Source organism: Aptenodytes patagonicus, chromosome 3, assembly GCF_965638725.1.
Source record: "Aptenodytes patagonicus chromosome 3, bAptPat1.pri.cur, whole genome shotgun sequence".
In the NCBI taxonomy this organism is placed as follows: domain Eukaryota; kingdom Metazoa; phylum Chordata; class Aves; order Sphenisciformes; family Spheniscidae; genus Aptenodytes; species Aptenodytes patagonicus.
Window position 1 is genome coordinate 70,581,570 of NC_134951.1, and position 23,204 is coordinate 70,604,773.

At 41.0% G+C, this 23,204-nt stretch overlaps 1 protein-coding gene across 5 annotated transcripts in view; it reads left to right on the plus strand.

Moving 5' to 3' along the window:
- Window positions 1-22,903, plus strand: part of PHACTR2 (phosphatase and actin regulator 2) — a 151,211-nt gene extending 128,308 nt beyond the window's left edge. For all 5 annotated transcript variants that reach the window (XM_076333760.1, XM_076333757.1, XM_076333761.1 and 2 more), the window contains 6 exons: window positions 1,232-1,388; window positions 3,569-3,624; window positions 9,961-10,022; window positions 11,073-11,210; window positions 13,497-13,573; window positions 17,280-22,903. In XM_076333760.1, the coding sequence (XP_076189875.1) occupies window positions 1,232-1,388; window positions 3,569-3,624; window positions 9,961-10,022; window positions 11,073-11,210; window positions 13,497-13,573; window positions 17,280-17,295 (506 nt within the window). In that variant the 3' untranslated portion in view covers window positions 17,296-22,903. The remainder of the gene's footprint in view (window positions 1-1,231; window positions 1,389-3,568; window positions 3,625-9,960; window positions 10,023-11,072; window positions 11,211-13,496; window positions 13,574-17,279) is intronic.
- The last annotated feature ends 301 nt before the right edge of the window (window positions 22,904-23,204 follow it).

Genomic DNA, 23,204 nt, shown 5'->3' on the forward strand with positions numbered 1-23,204 from the left:
GTTTTTGCAGTGGTGGCTGATTTTCAGTAGAATCGGTTCCCTGATCCAGCTCACCACATGGTTTCACCTTTGCTGGAGCAAAGGAGGTGGCAGCAACAACCTGTCAGGAGTAGAGAGGAGGGCAGCCCTACCCCTACCACCAGCAGGGTGGCCTTATGTCAGAATAAAATGACCATCAAACCATCGCTTGAGAGCCTTGCCTGCAGCTGTTCAGGAGGAGGTGCTTCACGGTGCTTAGTGAAGAAGGCCTGAACACAAAAGTGCTGTGTACAGAAAGGGGGGGGAAGGGAGAATGAACATTTTTTTTTTTCCTTGGACACTGGTGTGGCAGAAGGTGAAGTGCCAGCTAGCTCAAGAGGCTGAAGTCTTCTGCAGTTCTGCGTTTGGTTTGAATATGATCCAAAGTGGTAGCAACCAAAAATTCATGTATTCAGACAGCAGCACGGTGTCTTATGAGAAGTGAGCTGGGAGCCTGTGGTCTTACCAAACTGTCTAATGTCATAAAAACCTGCCAGTCTAGGACATATGTAGCCCCTTGGTCAGAATATCAAGAGGCAAGGGAAAGACTAAAGGCCATGAAAAATACTCGTCCTTCCACAGCTGGCTGAACCTAACGCTGGCAAAATTGCACAGCCCTTGTCCCTACTGTATCTGTTTTATGGATAAACAGATTGCTTCCGTGCCTGGGCGTTCCTGCCTAGGTTACTTTACAAGCACTCAGAGCACTTTTCTAAACTGTATATTTTGCTTTAATTTACAAATTAGTTAAAGATGAAAAGCACTATACAAGAACTAAGTGGTATTAGATTGAAAAAACAAATTGAAAGAATGAGGGAAAAGATGAGAGAACAGGACTAAACCATTTAAAGCAGAAGTAAAAGAGCAGCAGGTTGCTAAATATACTAAGTAGATAAATAAACCAACCTGTAATGTATCAGACTTCAAAGACACTTACGCGTAGATTTGTCATTTTTATCCTGTCACTTCACAGGTGACAAGTGATGTTTATAAAACTCCTCTATCAATTTGGCTGGTAGCTTTTTCATCCAAGCCTTTGAGCTTTTTATTGTTGTGAACTGAGCTAAAACTATTTTTCTTTTGATGTTAATTAAAATTCCTCTCCTGCATGTGGGAACAAGGCTGCTTTGGGGAGGTATTAAAGTTCTTACTCAGAGTTTGTATCTGTAACCTAAGCATGAATGAACTAAATCTACCCTCCTCCTTTCCTCAGGCTCTTTGGCAAGTAAAATTCGTCGCAGGGATACTCTTGCTATCAAACTTGGCAACAGACCTTCTAAGAAAGAATTAGAAGACAAAAATATCTTGCAGCGTACATCTGAAGAGGAGAGGCAGGAAATCAGACATCAGATTGGAACGAAGCTAGTGAGGTATCAGTGGCAGGGTAAATGTGATTTCGCTGGGCGGAGGTGGAGGAAGAGAATCAAGAACACTGGGTTCACGTTTTAAATGCAGCCCAGTGTGCGGTGCAGGATCTTTGTGGTACAACTGCCTGGAAAACAGTAGTTTTACTTCTCAAAAAACTTTAAAATGTCAATAATGCATTTTTGGTTCTGCAGGAAACAAATCTGAGAGCGTCTGGGTTTTGGGGTTGTTTGGGGTTTTTTTAAGAAGATGAAGAGAATAAGAGCGACTCCAGAATAATCAGTGCCATGGTTCAAGGTTTTTCTCACATTGGTTAGCAGGTACTTGCACTAGTATATCCCCATCTCGGATGGAGTAGTAGTTCCTGACACACACAGCATGCCTGTGCATGTTCGTCCCTCCTGGCCCTCCCCATCCTCCTCCTGCTCTCTAACTCCTTCATTATTCATGTGCTGGCTCCAGCAAAAGAAATGGAGGGAGGCTGACTTTGTAGGTCAGTGTTTAGTGTTTTACTGTGCTCACCTCTGAGGCATGTCTTTCTCATGCTGTTTAACTGCTATGGGATATATGTTACTTTCTCTTCCCAGACTTGAGAACATTGCGTAAAAAAGACTAATTTTCACTTGCATTTTTACAAGCTTTTAAAAAAAAGTCCTCATAAATGTTAATGTTGGCCTTCCTGGTCTCTCAGAATAGACTACAACATGTCTGGATTTTCCCAGACCTGTCCTTGTTTCTCTTGTGCTCAGAAATGTTGTCCAGGCAGATTTGAAGGATGTCCTGTGTTTGTTGGAGATTTCCAGATATTGGGTAGTCCAGACGGTACTGCTCCAGTACAGAGTACAGCAGTCCTGCATCAGCACCTGGAAGATGAGCTGAGTTGCTCTGTGAATCGGGTGGCTGGCTAAGTCATTTATTTCATCCCTTAAACGTAAGAGTGATACATCTGTTGTGTGGAGCCCAAGGGTCATTTTTCTTCTGCTAATAAAGTGGTGTGGTTGCTATCACCGCTTTCCTGACCGAATCCCAGCTCCGGTGATCACATCCTGCTTGTTGGTGCTCCCTCGGGGGCTCGAACTGCAGAAACCGCTCCGGTCCCCGTCCTGAGCTCCTTGCACAGGTACCTTGTTGGTTCTGCTGGGAAGCCGGCACGCTCCCCGCGCAACTCTGCTTTGGTGGCAGGAGACAACATCTGTGCATGTCAGGGCTGTGCTCATGCCTGAAATCACAACCAAGTTTGACGCCAGTTCCTTAAAAATTCCTGGCGTGGTGGTCAGCACCCGGCAGCATCGAGGTCTGATGGGAAACCTGTTCCCATAGTTTGGTCAGGGTTGGGTCAGGTCCCAGCCTGGGACTTCCTACAGCGGGGGCTGGTCACTTGGGGTAAACCTGCCGGTCCTCCCCGCCAAATGTGAAAGTCCAAGCATGGTTTGAATGAGATGAGGCCGAAGATAATCTGTAGTGAACCGTGTGAGGTTTGCTGGACAGAGAGGCATCTATCTTTAGCACATCTGCAAAATTAATTTTACTGCTGACATTTTTCTTGCTCCTTTTCTCAAGTGAACAAGTGAACCTGTTTAGTAAACACAGAGACAATATCAACCATGTTCTCCACCATACAAACCAGAAAATTAATATCTCAGGGTTTTTTCTTTTTTAATGGCAGTTGTTATATATAGGTAACTAAATAAAATTAACTTTCAGTTAAAACTCCCGATTGTATTGTATGTACAAATCAGTGGGGAATGCGCAGCTTACGTTGTGTTTTTTTAAAAAAATAATCAATAGGATTTGCATTCAAAATATCTGAAAATAATCTTACGATGGCACAACTTATCATAATTATGGTGCTTGGGGACAAAAAAGGTTTATGGACTCTTTCATAAAATTCTACCTGTAAATGAGGAATTTAAATTTGCTGGTACAATTTCTGTAGTATTATGCAAGTATCAATTATTTATGTGTTCGAGAGGCAATAGTACATCTTTTAAAACAAATGGCCACTCAATACTGTGGTTACATGCACAGTTGTTATAACTGTGTCTGGCAATTACCTCTATTGTTAAATACCTCTGCTGGCAAAGGATAGCATGGCCATGTGAGAAACACCTTTTAAGCTGTATTACAAATCATAATGTGTTATTTGGATCTGGTTTTAAATCAGTCACTTACTTTGTTCTCACAGGAGACTTAGCCAGAGGCCTACAACTGAAGAGCTGGAGCAGAGAAATATCCTAAAGCGTAAGTATTTTATTCAGGTTTCAGCTAGTATTTACTTAGAAAGTGAGCATAAATTGGATTCATATGGAAGCCTATCATTGTTGCTCTAGTGTTAGAGCCATAACTGGAGAGAAATTGTGTTCTAGAAAACAACGTATCAACAGTAGATCTATATACTAACCTGTAACGGTAGCTGTGAAAATTGCGTGTATTCAAGATGCTGAATTTTGCTTGTCTCAATCCCACTTCTTGAAGCTGGTCCCAAAGATGAGGAATTACTTAGATACCCCTTAGAAATAGTTCTAGACTGGTTAAACTTCCACCTAATTTTCATGAGGAAGAGGAGGAGGAGGGAATATCAGTAGGAGGCAGAGATGGGATATAAGGGCAGAGGTTGGAAGGTGGAGTAGAAAGAGGAAAGGTGAAGCATTCAGGGGAAAGTGAATAGGTATACGCTGACTACTTCAGCATGCTGGCCTTCATATCCACTTCTGACAACTTCTGTACTGAAACTTGCATGAGACATTCTTACTGAATATCTTCCCATTGATTAAATCCTTCCTCAGTATCCCTCTTGAAAAATTTAAGTCTATAATTCAAATAGTCAGAGGCAGAGGAATGAAGTACATTGGATGTTTACCCTCTATACCTATTCTCCCATTTACTTATGTTGGTTTTGTTCTTAGGCTGGCAAACGCTTCAGAACAGGCATTTTTTGTCTTCCTTTATGAATCGTTCCATAATATGGATGTTACCTAAACACACGCTGTAAGAGTTGTCATGCCCAGCTCCTCTAGCTGCAAGGGTAGCTAGCACTTGATGCTTAAGTAGAAGAAATAAATGAAGAAAATGCACATGGAAGCATTTCACACGTAGCAACAAATCCAAGAACTCATCTGTTCTTGAGGTATAAGAACTTTCCACACTTGATGTAACTGAAAGAGCAGGTATAATGCCGTTATTTCCAACAATCATTCAGAAAAGTTCATCTGTGCAACCCTGGTGCACAGCATGCTAATGGAAGAAAAGAAAATGGGCTGTTTACCTGACAAAGTCCATGGACTGATGGCTCTGTCACCTGCTCAGGCCAGCAAATCAAGGAGACATAGCAATTGTTGGCTTTCAGGCGACCATCCATGCTAATGAAATCCTACTGCTGCTGTCTAAGCGCTCAAAAGTCAAATAGTGCCATGTCTTATTGAAAAGGGAAGCTGCAGTTCATGCATTATGGAGCACAGGACAGGGTTCAAGGGACTCCTGTCCAACACATAATGTGAACAGACTTTCCAAGACTATAATTTCTGAACCTGTAGATCGCATAGATAAAAAAGATGAAATTTGAAATACGAACGTTTTTTTATATGACAAACCGCTCACACTGGACTATGTGAGAACAGTAATTCCGAAACATCTTTGGTGGGCCAGGATACGGCCACTGAGCTGCGAGCACCAGCTGGGCTTTCTTACTGCCCTCTCTGTCTGGCTAATCTCTAGATAACTAATCTAGCAACAAACCTGCGATGCATTTAATATCCTTTTGCCATTGTTTATTCCATTCACTGATTTTGCAGTAAGTAGCTCGAGACTGGAAAGCAGTTAATAGATTTCTTCTCCTGTTTCAGCTTGTTTACTTTAAGCTTTTGGCAGCGTATCAGGCTTTGCACTCAATACCTCCAGCCGTCTTCCCCTGCTGCTGCCGGGGGGCTGTCTTAAAGAGGCAAGGGAGAGCAAGAAATGAAGGCTGGGAAGCAGCATTGTAAATCACAAAAAATCGCGGAGTCATTGACGAGCACGTGGAGAATCCCAAACTGCTTTTTGCTTATTGCCGAGATACAAAATTTTTCAAGTTGACAGTGATCTGTAAAAAACAAAGCAAAGAAAGCAAAGCAAAGCAAAGCAAAGGAAGCCAGGGTTTGTGGTGACAGCCTGACTCAGAGCCCTTTCAGGGTGCAAGTTCTCTCTCAGCTCTAAGGCAGTCATATTATTTATCAAAATTATTACATTCCCTTCCTGTGGATCATTCGAAAATGTTTACATCTCTTAAATGCCTTTGTTGTTGTAGGCAGCTTTTGTGAATAAGTTGGGGTTTCTTTCATAAAGCTTCCTTCCTCCTATTTTTAAGCAGTGGATGGGGAGAAGGGGTTATATTATTGCATGTACGTAAACTGCAGCTAAGGGGAAGTATTGTTTTGAGTAATATTTATCAGACTTTGAGGTTACATTAAGTGGTAAAGGTCTAAATGTTTATTTCAGAATTAAGTTCAGCCCGAATCTTTTAAGAGGTTCAGAAAAAGTCTGTATTTTTTCTTTTTTTGTATTTCCAGTTAGTGAGGAAATCTGTCTTGCAAGAAGTTTTGTTTTGATAATATTTCCAGATAAACCAGTTCCTGAAAATCCTGTAACCGAGTACGATCGCAAGACATTGCAGGCGGATTTCTATAAAAACAATTTGGATAAAACTATCCAGACTTCTGAGTCTTCCAACACTAAAACAAAGTTATGATAACTCAAGAGTCCACTTGAAGGAATAGATAAAGCCCTGTGTTTTTAATAAATACAGGTTTCTTGTGTACTGGCTTTAAGCCAGTAGTATTTACAGTATTGCATTATGGCAAAGAAACTTTTTATTCTTCCAGGAATTTCGGATTAAGATAACTGTATTTTTTCCTGTATTTGTAAGGGACAGTGAACTTCTTGTACTGTGCACCTGCATGCCTGCCAGTACTGACTTTGGGAAAACAGGGTTCAGCTCTCGATGCTAGTTAAGGAATATTAATGGTGATCTTTGCTTGTAAAACCAGGAAAGAGAAACCGCTTTGTGCGTTCCAGAGCACTGCAAGAGGCAAGCGCTTTATTTGTCTTGTCTTTCTCTTTCCCTAGCAAGCCCACGGAGAAGTCTAAACATAGCTAATCCCATAGGGACACAATGGAAAGTTCGGTTTTACGCTCCGGGAGTACTTTCTGGTCAAGAACGGAGCAGTCCTCAGGCAGAACAATTTCTCTCGTCTCTTTTCCCCTTCTGCTATGAAACAAATGTCCCACAGAACAGAAGGTGACCAGATTTAATATGGCAAAAGTTGCAGGAGCGATAATGTATAGATGCCAGGGAGGCTGCTTGTTCTGCTTGGATGACCGGTGGTTTTTTTAACTCAAAGGCCACGATAAGTGATGCTAAACAAAATTGTTTCAATTAGGAGTCAAATCCCAGTTGGACCTCCTAGGAGCTGCAGGCAGGGAAGGAGGGAAACCACAGTTTTGCCGGGATCTAACTGGAGGCTCCTGCAAGCAAAGGGCGCTCGCTGGGCTGGTCCTTTGCCAGTACGGCAGCAGCGGGACATCTGAGGAGGGGACTTGCAGCTGGGAACGCTGTGTTTATATTTTCTTTCTCCACATCACCCAGATTAGATCTGGTTTTAAGGTGGAAAGCAATCAGAAGTGTGTTCTTATGCATCAGTGTGTTCCTGTTTGGGCAAGCGAGTCAGTTCATACCTGCAGCCAAAACGTGGCCCTCTGGCTGGAATTTTCCACAACACCTGAAGGAAGCAGGAGTATGAGACCCATTATTTTTAGTTCCACACAGCTTCTTAACTCACTATAGCAACTTTCAAAACTTTCACCTTAAAAGACCAAAAATACGCTGTAGGTGTTGCTGTTGGTAGGAATTTGTATCAGGGCAGTGTTTCTGTAGCACCGGGCTTAAAGCAACACTCTGCCCCGCAGGCTGGAGGTGGGAAATAGGTGCTTTAGGTATGAGTGAGTGCCACAGATGGAGGGCCGTTTGCCGAACAGTGGATTCAATATATTAGCAGCAGCCACCAGATTTCAGTCCCTTTCCTTTATCTCTTGAGTTTTATTCCTAGAAGTAAAACCACTTGAATACATAAACCACGTCCTGCCCCCTGACCTCTCATGTAGAAGACTGTCTGTTCCCTACGGGTTCGATCCCCACCTGCTTCTCCCGGGAGTGAAGGAAGCTCCTGGTGCCTCCTGTTAGAGCTGTCCTCTGAAAGGTGGGCTTCCAGCCCTCCTCACCAGCCTCCTCCAGAACCTGCCTGGACCCTCTGCCCAGCAGCTAAGATGATGGCCTTGCTCATCTCCCACTTCTAGGTGGTTTCCCATGTCCAGCCATCGTGCAGTCATCTGCTCTCTGGGTCCGCAGCCCACAGGGAGGTAACTTCACAGCTTGGGATAGGCAGCTAACCATCAACCTTCCTAAATGTCCAGATCAACTTTTCTGAGTTATTTTATCCTCCCCCAAAATATAGAAAAACAATATTTCAGGTGGCCATGCTGTTGGTAGTTGTTTCTTAAGGTATGCATTAAGCAGTGTGAGCCCCTATTTCTTACATCAAGCATCTTACTGCTGCTTCTTAGGAGGCACAGTGGTTTAGATAGCAAAGAATGTCAAGATATGAATAATGCAGAAAGTATTTTACAAACTAAATTAAGGAAAAGGCAGTACAGCAATGTATATATCCAGCTGCATTTTTTTCTGCTGTGTCTGCTTCTGGAGAATTTCTGAGGTAGGACTTAAGTGACTCAGTTCATGAAGGGACAAAATTTTTTATGTCAAATGATTCCCAGGTGAATGGAACCCCAAATTAATAGTTTGTGTTTAATTACCTCAGTTACTACGTCTATTGATTGCAAAGACAGTATGTTTAAACAAAAGCCTACAGATGATTTACCCGTCCTAAAACAGCTAGAGAGCTTTTGATTTTGTTAGGTGAAGATGTTATAAAAAGAGTTCTCGTTTGAAGTCATAAGTCCTTAAATACACCCAACTTGTTTACTGATAGATACATTAATAAAAAGTCAACAGATGTAGATCAATCTTTAACTCTCCATTCCTCAGTTTTAGTCAGTTTACAGTTCCTCTATGGAAACAGGCCATCCATTTCTTCACCATTTAAGAGAAAAACTATTAATAAACCATAAATTACATTCACATTTCAGTATCTCAGTAAAATCACCATCAACACTAGATCCAACCTAATCCTGGCAGCAAGGCTGTGCGATTGCATCTTGCCGATGGAAATCTGGGGTTGGTGTTGGACTCTTCTCACAGAGCACGTCTTGGGCTGGCATCGCCTTTTTCCTACTGTAACTTTCTTCTTTTTGTTTTTTATCATTTGTTCCTCTTCCCCTTTCCCTCGTATTCTTCTTACGTTGAGAGCCTTTGAGTCAGCAAAGGAAATCTGCAAGTACCATGAGATGACCTGTCGTAGCGTTGTCTCCAGTGTATCAGTCATGATACAGAAGGTCCTCTGCAGTCAGGTTGCCTATACTAACACAGCAGGCTGGCCATAGCAGGCAGGGCAAACCAGACTATACCAGGATTTAAAACTGCCTTTTCATCTATACAGGTTGGCTGCATCCACAATAGACAAATTAATTCCTTTAAATTTATAGGTAGCCTTGAACTGCAATGTGGAATCCATAACCCCCAACCATGAATAAAACAGGGTCAGAATTTTATGGATAACTCTAGGTGGGATATTTCAGCCACAACAAAGTTAACTTTGCATATAACCATCAGAGGTGGACTGAAAGGGCAAATAATATTCTTCAAAATGTACATCTATTAAAAGAACTGCTGAGTCTATATGAACGAAAAGTGTGCTTTTCACTGTCACTCAAGACATCAAGTTTGGTTAGCACAGAAATTTGTTAAAAGCAAATTTCAGTCTCATGCCCAAATACATTCAAAAAATGCACGTCATTTTCTGCTGTACTCGTTCATTTGTACTAGCTAGTGGCCCTTAACTAAGAGGGCTTGAGTGCTGAATCATATGCCCGCATTAGAATATCAGAAAAAAAATACTAAAGTAACAAAACCAATTTGCACTAACAAATGACAGTGAAAGGAATTGTCATTTATTCATTGCATCCTGTAGCAGTAGAGGACACTTGGCTGATTCAGATACTCAGAGCAAACTTTTTTCTTGACCCTTATGAATAATTAGACTCTTACTGTAAAGTCAGTAGGTGGCATGTTGGAAGTAAAAGCAACAGTGATTTTAATGTTAGGACAAGTAAATGAAACATTAGGCAGCTCCTTCGGGGTTCTTCTTGTTTGCTGTTACATGGAAAGGAAATGACAGGTGCCTCCCCTTTGCTGTGTTCCTGACCCACAGTGGTGACTTGAAACGTCTACAGAATCAGGGGAAATGAGGACGGGGAAAAGAAATGAGAGCACACAAAATCCAAAAAGCAGACAATACATGCAGGATCACCCAGAAATATGAGGAAACATGAGCCAGGACTTGAAGTCCTGAAGCTTTCAACCAAGAGAAATACAGTATGTGCAGTTATAATACTTAAATACTCACTCCTTTTTATCTCTTCTGAAAACAGAGAAGAATGAAGAAGAGGAACAGGAAGCCAAAAGAGAAATAAAACGTAGACTCAGTAGAAAGGTGATGATGTGGTTTTTGTATTGTGTATTTGTGTACATGGGGTTATTTTTTATAAGATTCTAAAAATCAGTGCGTATACATTACTGCAAATGTCCGTCAGTCATGCCCCCAGATTAGAAATCTGATTAAAAAGCAGTACAAGCCAAGTCCATCTTGGGGGAAAGTCCATCCTGTCCAGTTTTGCATACCTGGAAAAGTATACGGACTCTGGCCACGCTCAGTATTTGTCCCTGTAAGCAGGGGAGAGGAATGACACTTGCTTCCTCTGTGAGCACGACCACTGCTGTCATGTATGTTCGAGGGCAGCCGCACCTGTAGATCCGCTCTTCCCTAGAGCAGCGGAGAGGGCAGCAAAGCAGTCTGGGCCCTAAGAAATCCCTTCACCGTTCTTCTGACCACATCAGTGGTCTTGGCCACCGCAGGTGGGATTGCGCTCATTGTCCCTGGAAACCAAGCAGCTATGGATCTGCTGCCCTGACTTTGGGAGCTCGTTCTGGGAGAGGATGGGGGCAGTTTTCATACGTATCCCTAGTCTGCCCTTCTCTGCAAAAATACAGTTCCCTTAATATGATCGTCCTTAGTTAAAGTGAATATTGTTTGAGGTGACTGAAACAGTTTGGCATCGTAATGACCCCCAGATGTTCAAAAACAATTTTTATAGTTAAGCAGGCACCTCCAAATCCTGCTTATTTTCAGTGTTATAGTTGAATACTACACAGCAGACTGTGTAGTCGTTAATGCAAATGGACTTACTGCCTAGTGGGGTAAATGGTGTGACAGTTGCAAAGTCACAATAATATTCCGGGGATAACTGTCATGATTCTCTGTGACCTGCCCGACAAAGACTATTTTTATAATTGAAGAAATTAGGTTGTGCTGCTTCCCCATTCCCGTGCAGCGCTCCCAGGATGGTGCCTTTTTTTAGACACCTGAAAGTGACCCTATTTAGAAATACCATTAAAGTTCTCTTGAGATTACATCATACCCTCGGCTTTTATTTTCTTTTCTTTCATCTTATTAAACGTACTAATTTCTGCCTCCCGCTTACAGCTCAGCCTGAGGCCTACAGTGGCTGAACTTCAAGCAAGAAGAATCCTTCGATTTAATGAGTACGTGGAGGTCACGGATTCTCCGGATTACGACCGTCGTGCCGACAAGCCTTGGGCCAGGTTAACTCCCGCAGACAAGGCAAGGGACAAATGTAGATTATAAGAAAATGCTTGCATCTGTCACTTTTGGGGGGCTTTCCTCTGGTTTACATTCTCTTGACGCCAGCATCACGAATGACATCTGCTGGAGGCAGCGAGATTGTCATGGTACTACCGTGCATCTACTGCTTGCAGCTAAGAAAACCCACTCAGGTGCCTATTAAGAGCATATCTGCCACCTCCATTACAGCAGTTCAGGCCAGAATTTCTTGCATTTTTAAAGCCTTGCTAAGCCAGGCACACACTGTTAGCAAAGATGGCCACGACCCGTGGAATCCAGGCAAGGTTTCTGCAGGCAGAAGCCTGCGTCACTGCCACCGAGAGTTACTTCTGCAACTCATGCAAGTGAAAAAAGGTAGAAGCTGCTCCATCCTCCTAAGGGTTCTTGGCCACAACTGTCAGTGCAGGAGCTGACCGTATGCGTGCAGCACACCTTCTTGGGAAACTTGCCCCCAACATGCTGCAGTTAATAGTTCCTCTGCCTAACTACAAAGGATGAGACAAATGATTCTGTGATTCTCTTTTAAAGACCAGATCAGTCAAAGATTACCATAAAATACTCTTCCATTTCCCTCCTATACCACTTCATAAAAGGAAAGCTGTAGAATTTATGTATCAAAAAGTACTGGCCCTTTTAGCACAGGATCTGAACCAACTTTTATGGAAATCCTATGAGATGTGCTTGGCATGAAAAGTGATATGTGCAAGAACCCACTGTCTTTTAGCTAAGGACTGTGAAGCACTGATTTTACTTCAGCTTGTATTTTAATACGAATGCCAGCTTATCTGATAATCAAAGGAGAATCTCGTATCAAGTCAAGGTGGAAACATAAAAACGTACCCAGAAGTGTTTGTAGATGTTGCTTCTGGGAGATGCTGAGCACTCTCTAGTCCCCACATAGTCTGTGGAAGGTTAGAGCACCCAGCACCTCCACCTAGGTCCAACCAGGGTAAACTGCACTAGAAAAAACACTGGAGTTTCCTACCTACTTTAGGGTAGCAGGTTTTAATCTCAATTCATTTTGTAACGAACAGGTGCCCGAGGCTGGTTCTGTGATCCCCATGTTTGTTGGCCTCAGCAGAAAGGCAGACCCCGGGTTGCCTGGAAACTCCCTTGCCCTTTTTTCCCAAGGAAGCAATTTTTCTAATTCCAGTGGGAACAGAAAATTGTACTGTAACTATATTACGGAGCTGGAGCTCTGGTGTCTTTGCTGCTGATTTGGTGCTCAGAAATAACCATCTCTTTCCTAGCTATTACAGCAGCCTCCTGTAAGCATGCTGTTGTGGCTAAACGGAACCATCCCCCGCTTAAAATGAAGTTTCTCATTTATGAGACCGCAGTCTGGTGATGCTATAATTTTATCATGCTGCTTGTCTGTTCTGCATTGAAAGGCATGCACACCAGATGAGATTTCTTTAGGGATTGATGAAATGATACTGCTTTTGTTTAAAGTGGTGAAAGAAAAGAGTAAGTAAGAATAAACTGTAATTTCATTTCACAGTGAAGGTAGGAAAGCGTATGGCATGGAAACAAAAGCCCTTGTAGTACGCATTAGAATGTTTCAGAAACTGTATGTAGTACCTGATGAAGTAAATTGCTTATCACTCTTTCAACATAAGCAACAAGGCATTTACAAAGCGCACTGAATTTCTGCTGTTCTTTAGTATCTGCCACCTGAAGACACAAGCTTGAAATGTCCAAATATTTCATGTAATTTTACATAAAACTAATCAAACCAAGTGACTAATTCCACTTAAAAAAATGCTATTCATCTTGCATTCCTGAATTCGTGTCTTCAGTGGGGAGATACAAGACCCCTGCTGCGTGTACAGTGCCTGTGCAGGCAGCGTGACTCACCAGCTCCTCAGGGGCTGCGCCTGGAGATACAATCCCCTCGGGGTTGCATACTCAGCAGGTGACTGTCAAGGTGACCCAGTCCCTTGCCCATTTTTGTCTGTAGCAAGTGCCGTATTTCAGTGGGGGGTTGGTTCACCCATTGCAGTAGATTTGATGTTTCTTTGTTTATTGTTGGTGTTTGATGCTTTGGGTTTCTTTGTAGTGTATTACTGCTTCAAATAGCTGTAATTGAAAAAAGTCATTCATGTTGATGATGAGAAATGTGTAAGAGCTGTAGATTACGGTAAGGGAGACTGGAAAATGGGAACTGTAAGGGAACCTGCAAGAGTAGGGCCAGGTTCCTCTCAGACCCTACTCTCTTCAAGATTCATATTTCTTATGGTTGCATATATCATTATTGTTTATTAGGCAGCAATACGGAAAGAACTGAATGAATTTAAAAGCACAGAAATGGAAGTACATGAGGAAAGTCGGCAATTTACCAGGTGGGTGAATCCCTCTTCTTGCATAAGTCAGAGAGATGAGTGTGACAGCAACCCTCTGCCTTTCTGCAAGTCCTCTGCAGTTGTGTCATGACTTGCGTAGAGTCCTACCGTGAGTCCCCTTGAATCCCACCTGAATCCCACCGCTGATTCTGTTGGGATTTCCTGTGTTGCTGGTGCCATCCCTGAAGTTGGGTAGTTGATACAGCAGTGAAGGTGGCTGCAGTGGATCAGTTGCTACATGGAAAAAGATTGTTTGGGAAATCTAAAAAATAATCCTTTGAAAGGACTCAGCATTTCTCGCAGATGAAGTTAACAGTCCTCAAGCCAAAAAAAAGGGATGTCCTTCTCTGGCAGTACTCCCTTGCTCATGAAAGTATACGTTTTTGTAGATGCATTTGGTAAGTGAAAACTAGATGTGTTGAACTTCAGAAAAGCTCACCAGTGTTTTGGGGAGCTTCCTAAGGGTCACCTAGGCTCCTGGCAGCAGTTTCTGGGGAACAAGACAGGTTCTAATATTCCCTGTTTGCTACTTCTAATGTGTTTTGTTCTCTGCTTTGGATAACACCAAGATGTTGTCTGAAGCATTATTATTTAAAGAGCTCTGAAGTGTCCACAGTTTTTAGCAGGACTTCAAATTCGGCAGAGTTATTCCTAGGGGGAGGGAGGCTGCCATCCCCATGGCATCTGTTAGTATTTTTTTGAAGTTACAAAGGCTGAAAATTGCCACCAGCAAGCAAAACTTGCTGTTAGGATCAGCTGACATTGCACACATAGTATTATTGTCTTCACTTCCACGCAGAGTTAAGTCAGATAAAAACAATTGCCCAAGACTGGGTCGCTTCCTTTTCCTGCTACTGTTTCAGTCAAACTCAGGGTCCGAGCAAGTGAGTGTGAATCCTCTAATTAAAGAGAGTGTCACAAGGAAAATTCACAATGGGAGATGGGTGTTTGGTGATTTCTGGCATCTCCTAGTTCAATGCTTGATTTCACAACTTCAGTGTTTTTTTTCTCAACAAAACATGGATTTTTTTTAATAATACTGTAAACTCACTTCAGTGTAGATATAAAATGAATAAACTAATTTTCAAAACATCAAACCAGTTTCACAGACAGCAAACCTAAGCCAGGAGATGAACCAGGAGGCAGGGTTTTACTCTAGTGTGCATTCTGACCATTAGAAAATGTCCTTTTCAAACATGGATTTGTATATTTTCATTTGGCTTCTGATGTCGTTTTCTCTTCAGGTAGTGGGTAGTGTATCTTCTTCAGAATATATAAAACACTACTTTAAAAAAATGGGCATCCCAAGGGAGAGAAGGAGATAGAGACCTGGCTGTGTGCTGAGAGAGATGGAGTGCAACACCCTGCTTACGTTGTTAAGTTTTTTGAGTCGCATTGCAATATAGAACCATAAGTAGAGATAGGCATGAGTCATACGAAAAGAATTGGATATTTTTTCACGAGAATTGAAAACAGTTGAGACTGATTACGACTGGATTCTTGAAAGCTGAAACAAAAATCTCAGGGATCCAGTGGAGTGACAAACCAGTTAAAAAGTGAATTATTTTTTTTGAGGAGGGCCTTGGCAAATGGCGTAAAAAATAGGCACAGCCAAATTGTGATAAATGCAGGCAATGATTCTATAGCGTCCTGGAAGAATTTCAACCTGAGGGAAATCAGGCTCGCTCTGTTTCCTCTCCACCCTCTTTTTTTCCACTGGTCATGTTGTGGAGCCGTTGCACAGAAGTCAGCAGAGTAACACTAGAAAAAGTTAATTTAAGAGCAGGATTAGATGCAGATGTTTTAAGTCAATTGCAATTTTGAAAGTAAAAAAAGATTCTGTTTCCTCCGGGACCTCTCATTAAAAATTATGTAGTTCACCACTACATTTGGATCGATACAACAGAAGTGATTTGTTTTAAGAAAACTGTAGACAAAAGTTCTCTCTCTAGCCAGAGAATGAATTACTCATCTTTTAATGTTTTTTCAAGGAGATCGCTGAGATAATACAAACCAAAAGGCATTTGCATTGGTAGCTGGTTAACAAAGGCTTATTCGTGAAGTTATGTGATAGAATGAGACAACAAGGAAGCTGCTTATTAAACAAAAATAGCTTATAGCATATAGTTTCTTCTATTATTACATATTCAATATAAGATGCTTTAATATTATAATCAGTATTTACAACATCTTTGAATTGTTAAAATTTTATATTAAACTTGCGAGAGAAAAAACACTGGTTTCCATTGTTCATCATTTACTGTAATGACTGTCAGTTGAACTGTTTTTCTACTCCTAGTAATTTAGACTGATTTCTTCTGTTATTTCATAACAGAATCCAAGAAACTGAGTTTCTAAAACCAGAGAAATAAATAAAAGTTTGGGAAGAGGATTTTAGTAGATGTTTATAAAGTGCTTCTAATGGAAATGCTATTTATAGTCCAATATATTGTTGTTCTACACAAATACAAAAACCTTGTGTCTTTTTTGCAATGCACTGTACCCTCACTTAGCAAATGAGCTGCATACTTGTGAACGTCAGCTTTTGTGCACACCTCCTGTATTTGAGAAATGCATCCGTGTATTGTACTGTACCACATTACAGGGGTAACGTGTGGCTTGTTTTCTTTTCTCTTCTCTGGAACTGTTAAGAGAAAATGTGCCAAACAAAAACTTGTGTAAATCTGCTGTGTTAGGTGCATCATTAACTATGCTGTTGTAAAGTTCCTGCATCTTCTACTACTTCATGGACAGACGTATTTTTAAAGCCATTTAAATGGAGATTTAGAAGTCTGGTGACAGATACGTTGAGCACCTGATATTGGTGCCCTTCTTACCCTTTTGCTTTGACTCATTACATTTAAGCTGAGTTAGAATTCCAATTGCTGTAGGCTCCTAACTTATTCTGGAAAAGGTTGGCGACACCCTTTGGAGCAACCCACCTTTCTGTCCATCATACAGGCAATCTGGAGTGATGTACATGCCCTACCTAAAAGTCTAAAAAACAGTGAGGTGTATTTGGGCCTTCATGTGCCACAGTCGGCTGCTGTTAATAGGAAGAAAGCATCTGCAGTGCTATAAAATCTGTTGCTTGCTTAAAAAAATCCAGAATTTTTGTTAGCTTCATTTTTCAGAAGGATTAAAAACCAGAAATTCAAGTTTTATGGCTTAGCAAAGCTTTTCTGATTTACTGGCAGTGTCTCCAAACAGTGGATGCAATTGTGGCTCAATCTGTATTGGTAAACAAAACAGACTGGAGACTGTTCTCCGGCCCCGAGGCCAGCAGGCTTGGCACAGCTTGAATTCATACAGTTAGCTTCTTCCCCCCACCCCAAAACAGGGTGACGTCCCCCCATACCCAGTCTGCCCATTGGCCTGTGGTAATCCCAGCCGTGCCCAGGCAGTATCTGGAAGAGTGCTGGTTGACCCGAGCAAAACTGTGCCAGGGACCACAGTAACAGGTTGACGGTATGAGCAGGCGTACACCAGTGCCTGAGCCACACCATAGCCCCACTTGTTTTTCTAGTAGAGAGAGACGGACCGCGGGGGATAATAGGGCTGACTCTAATCCCACAGAGACCAGGACAATCGGGAATAATTCTGTTCAGGCAACAAAAGTAAACAGCTGTGAGAGCAGGATGAGGATCAGTGTCATTGCCAGTTGAAATAACATAATTCTAAGTTTTTTAATGATCTATCATTTCAGGTTTCATCGTCCATAACTTTGAGCACATCCCATATTTCATGTAACAATTTTCTTTGGGGAAATCGTTGCGTCCTGAAGACCTGAGATTGCACTGGAACTTGACTGAGTGTGAGTGTGTGCTACAGCCTGCCCTGAGGTTAATGAAGGATGTGGCCCTCGTCTTTATCAATGGACAGATGATTTGTCTAGGAGGAGAACCCACATGAAGTGTTTGTCAGCGTTAAGACAAACCACGGTTCTGTGGCTAGCCCACACAGATGAATCGGTGGACTTCTTCTTCGGAGCTCCACAAGTCAGGAAGTGCTGAAGACAATCGCTCGAGAGCCTGCTAGCAGGAACTCATCAGACTTCATAGGGTTGTGACTGAGGGTAACTGAGAGGGGGGAGCGTGGAAAGGACTGAGAGCGTGGGGGAAGAGAGACTTTGCTTGTCGGTCCACAGAGAAAAGTGAACGGATGGGACTGCTTAACGATGCACTTGGCCAGTGGGAGGAATTATTTAAAAAAAAAAAAAAGAGAGTGAGCAACTGTGCATGTATTTTTTTTAGTGGCCACAGCCTGTCTTAGAAAGACAGCAAGCCACAAGTCCTCATGCCATCAGTACTTTAGTGAAGAACTGTAATTTTCTCTGGTGCCAGTAAATACAGTTGCCAGAAATTAGTCTTAGCATAACTCAGCTGTCTTTTTTAAAATCCCGATGAGCATGCTTCAAGAAAATACACTGAACATTCATACAGAACAAGTCATATTTTTTGGTTTTTAATGTTGACGTACTCTGGATCCTCAGAAATACATAAACAGGATTCGAAGGACAAATAACTTGACACTATGAATGCAATGAAACGCTTCATGTTTAGAAACACTCCGTGCTGTCTGTCAATTGCCACTCAAACCACAGGGATCATTATCTTTCTCGCCCATGGCAGGCAGTGGTGACAATTTTGACATCGTGCTAGCGTGAATCCAAAATCAGAATTGAATTGGGCACAAAAGTCTTTACTAGTAGGCTTGAGCGGTGATTACTAATGTGACTTCTCACCTTTAAGGACTCTTGCATTGCTTTGAGGAAGAACTCCCAGATGAATTGGTATGTCTTCAGCCAGTGGTCTCGTAAAAGTGAACAGAAAATCCTTCGAGTGTCTGCGGCCTGTTTTTGTTGAGTGTGAAGAATGCTTCTTAGATTCATAATTTTTTATACTATCTTGAAATTGTATCTGTGAATACAGTACTATTAAAATTAAGTGGTATGGAGTGTGAAAGGCAATACATGGTTTTTCTAAGTTGGCCCAAAGGCCTATTAAAAAGCCTGTGGCGTTGTTTACACTAAGAAATTCTCTGTCTTATATTAGCACTTACTTATCCTTTGAATTAATGTACACAACATTTTGGGGGGGTCTGGAATTCACATATGCATACATTTAATGCAGTACTATGATATATTTGCTATTTATCCTTTCTAATGTGTGTACATACTACAATTTATTTTTGTCTTTTATGTGCCCTGTTTAGTTTTTAATTATGAAGTGTAAGTATTTCTTTTTCAGGCAATAAAAGGTCTGCGTAGATGTGATTTTTACCTCAGAACCTGCAATAGATTCTTGTGGAATGTTTTTAGTTTATAAAATTGAAGGTTATTGGTTTAGATATCGGCCTAAAGGCAGGAAGGCAATTTGGTGGCTAAAATTAGATCTCCCTCTTTACTGATATTTACAACAAGACCAGGTTTGCATAAATGGAGTGGATTATTTTAGTAAAGAGCAATTCTAGTAACAGAAGAGTGCTTTCCAACAGCTGGCACTCCATTATTTTTAAAGAGGTTGACAAACCTTTTTTTAAAAAGATAGATGTATATGACTGTTAGGATCACTTACATTTTAGTAAAAACCCAATGACGTACGGACCCCAAAATATCAATAACCAAATAAAATAACCATCTACATGCTTGTAGCAAAGAAAAGGAAGCAGCACCTTCCTTTTTTAATGGAATCAATAAGAGGCATTAGGATTCCATTTGCAGAAAACAGTTTAGCTTCTGTGAGGCCCATCATTTTATAAATATAGAAACACCACTTTGCCATCAAGGAAGCAGTGAAAATGTATTCTTTGGCACGAAATCATGCAGGAATGATCAGGCCGTTAGAGTTAAGGTTCGTCAGCAATTCTGGTAGAATCCTAATTTTTATTTCTAGAATTTTAGAGTAAACTTAAAAACTTACACTAGCACTTAATAAATAGTTCTCCTGCTTAAAATTTCTGTTGTTGTTGTTGTTGCCAAATTTAGAAATGTGTGTCCAAAATCCTATAAAGGCCTACTATGTTGACTTTGAAGTATAAAACACAGTATTCCACTTCAAAGGAAACAAGTGGAGCAATTAAATAGACCTCGGTGTTGCCTTAATCACTTTCAAACATTCGAAAGCAGCCGAGATACTAAAGGCAGAAAGATAGCTGTTGCACAGGCAGAATAACTTGGACAAAGGTAAAGTCAGACTGTATAAACTTTATCCAAGACAGTAGTTCCACTGACATGCCAGGATACATACGGGTTACAGAAGCGAACTAAAACTGTTAAACTCTTGGGGCTAAGTGAAGGAATTGGCTTTGCAAGAAGACGTTCCTCTGTACTAGGCCTGGAGCATGGATGGCAAGACCTGTGGCACCTTCTCGTTTAAGAATTAAAAGACAAAGATGAGGATACAACTTCTGGCTCAGACTTCTTCAAGCTGCGTTTTGACATAAGGCATGAGGATACGTAGGTGAGGTACCACTTAGGCTTTCCCTGTCCTCCTTCTGGGTTTGGGTTTGGGGTTTTTTTAAAGTATTCACTACAAGCCATTGCTAGAGGCAGAATACTAGCCTGGGTAGAGATGCTGAGCTAATCTTTAATTTCTTACATAATGTCTTACTATTTTGATGATAAATAATCAGATGCATTCTTTGGCCTACAATTCAGCAAACTACTTAAGCAAATTTACGTAACTGGACAAAAAGAGTTGCCTTTATTGGGACTTATGTAAAAATGTAGTATACTTGCAGAATTAGAACTATAAACTACCCATTGTGTATTGTACCCACACACAGACTTAGAATTGTATATACTATTTTTACATTCTAAATATCAACTGGCAGAAAACCGACAGCTGTAAAGTGTTACCCATGCAATAAAAAATAACAAGATTTTGGTATGTCACTGTGTGCAGTGAAGCAAGTTTGCTTTACTTTGCTTTTTATTGAGCTGCCTGAAGTCAGTTTCTGCTGTATCTCCTAGTCCTCTGTATTGATGATTTCTAATGTCTTCAAGCTGCTACAACAGTCTGTTGGAAATAATACGTCATGTACCTAACTCGCTGTGGTGCTGCATGCCTGGTAGAAGGGAAAAATCAGGGTAAGTCCTGAGAAATTCCTGAGTGAGTAATCCTTGAGGAAAAAAATAAAAAGATGTAAAAAAGACAAAGAAACAAATAACACTTTCCATGCAACACAGTCCAGCTGGCTAAAAGGGATCAATGTGTTAATTTTTATCAAGTTGGACAAATCATTTAAATGTCAACCAAAACATAAGACAAACCTTACACACGTACCTGTGTTCCACAGAGTCAGGTGTGAACTCAGATGTCTACATCCACACAAAGAGAAAATGAGTCGCTTGAAGTAGTGGTTTCTGAAATGACCTCATATATCACATTTATCAGTAGGATCACGCATCACAGCGTGTTGCTGTGGGTGCAGAAGAATGGATGCTGTATCAAATCCTAATTTCTTCTTCACATAAATTGAAATAGTTCTAGAATGTCTCTCGTCTCTCTCTTCTTTCAGGTAATATATATTAGTCCTTATAACGGAAATTCATTGTTTCAAATGAAAAATAGTCTGCCTGAATTTCCTCTAATTGTGATGTATGTGTTGACTCAACAAGAACCAAAAAAACTATTTAAGCTAAATGCTAACGATCATTTAAGCTAAATACCATTTTGACCGGTGATTTGAAACAAGGTAGGAACAGGAGCAGTCTCTCTTCAAAATCACTGAAAGCATTCACAGCCATTTGTAGGTCTACAAGACTGTATTTATTTGTTGGGTTTAGCATTTACCTACAGTTGTGCATGTCCCTTGCTGTGGTGGACTTCACCGACCTCTGATGTGGTGTGGGCAGGGCAGCCCAACCTTCTGCTTTGGCCACACTGAGCAGCTCTTGGAGAAGCACCACAACCTCAGTGTTGACATGTAAAAACCGTATCAATGACCTTTTTTTTTTTTTTACTTTGTTTTTTCCTTGGAAACCAAATGAGAGCTGTGAAAATAAAGGGAGGAAAATGTCCCTGGTATTACAGAAATTAGACCCCTCCTTCCAGGTGAGATTAGTGCTTTGTTTCCAGTGGAGATGCTTCAAACCCAGATCTTGTGACTAGTAATACTACAGCTATCTCGGAGAACTTGTTTCAAAATAGCTGTCACTTAACCTGATGATAAACATGGTCTGAGCCACAATTTCGTATCATCATAAAACGGAAGGAAGATCGAGCTAGCACAGATTAAAAAGGTGAATCTAGTCTGGCAGCCTGGGAATTGACCCAACCCCCCCATCTGCTGCAGCTGGCAGCGGGTCGGAGCCAGGGTAGGGAGAGCCACACTGTCACCTGGGTACCTGGCAGACTGCACCAGCAGGACAGGTCTGGCTGAGCACTGCTGGCATCCTAAGTAGAGAACAGAATATGAGCCCATGTCTTAATGTCTGTTAACGCTTTAATGATAAAGTAAACCACGCTAAAAGCCTACGTTTGCATTAAATTGTCAGGTATACCAGAACTGCGTCTTTTAGCGCTTTCATGTCATCTGTTTTCATATCTCAAGGAGTTAAGACCTGCGCCGCTGCTGTAAACTAAAATAAAGACATACTCAGGGTGAAAAACAGAATATATTTGCCTCCTGCCTTTAAGAGCTCCCACATTTAGCTCCATTATTGTTGCTATCTTTTTTCTTATTGTACAAAGCTCAGTGCAATGCTCACTGCTGGGACCTAGCTTTTGATGAACAAAAAAAAAAAAGCAATTCTGAAAGTTTGTATTAGGTTGATATTAAAATATTTTGAGGATCAAATAAAAAGCAAAGTAAATTCCCCAGAATAAAGCTTCTATTTAATAGACATCTGAAAAAAAACCTTATGGAAGTGTAGCTATATAGAGAAAGGGAGAGATGGAGTAAAAATAACATATTTCACTGTAATGTTTTGACAGGTTTCTATTTATTAACTTTAATGATTAATAAGATCTTGTTTCACTTTGTCAGTGTTCCCATCTTGTTTCAGGATTTTAATGGAAATAGAGATGACATGAACTAGATACAGCATTTCACCAATATTTCATTATTTTCTAGAAGCTAAATATTGCATCAGATAGGAACAAAGAAAGTAATGGTATTCTCTGTATCTCCTTGTTCCATCACTAATTCTTTATATAAAAAAGTCTTGCAATACTATGTCAAATTTAACCACTTTTGAACATTGTTATAATATAGTAAGATGTTGCTGAACATATCTCTTCTTCCTTTCACTACTTTGTGTGGTGGTATATTGATTTGTAAACTTGTATAAATTTTGGAATTAAAGAAATCCTGTGTTTTGGACAATTATTTTACCTGGTGTGATTTGAAACAAAAAAATATCAATGGCTTGTTTGAATGGGCATCTAACTGTATGAGCAGGGGTCGGAAGAATGTGGAGATGGAACATGCTAATTGTCTGCAACCGTTTAAATAGCTCTTAAGATTTTTTTTTCCGCCCTAAAAGAGAAACAGAATTCCATCTACAACCAAACTGCAAACCTAGGAGAGGTGCAAGAACACTGCAGACCACATTGCTGTACACTCAGGAGCTAATAAGTTTGTGTCCCTTCCCAGCTTTTCACGGAGCAATTGCTCAAACAGTAAA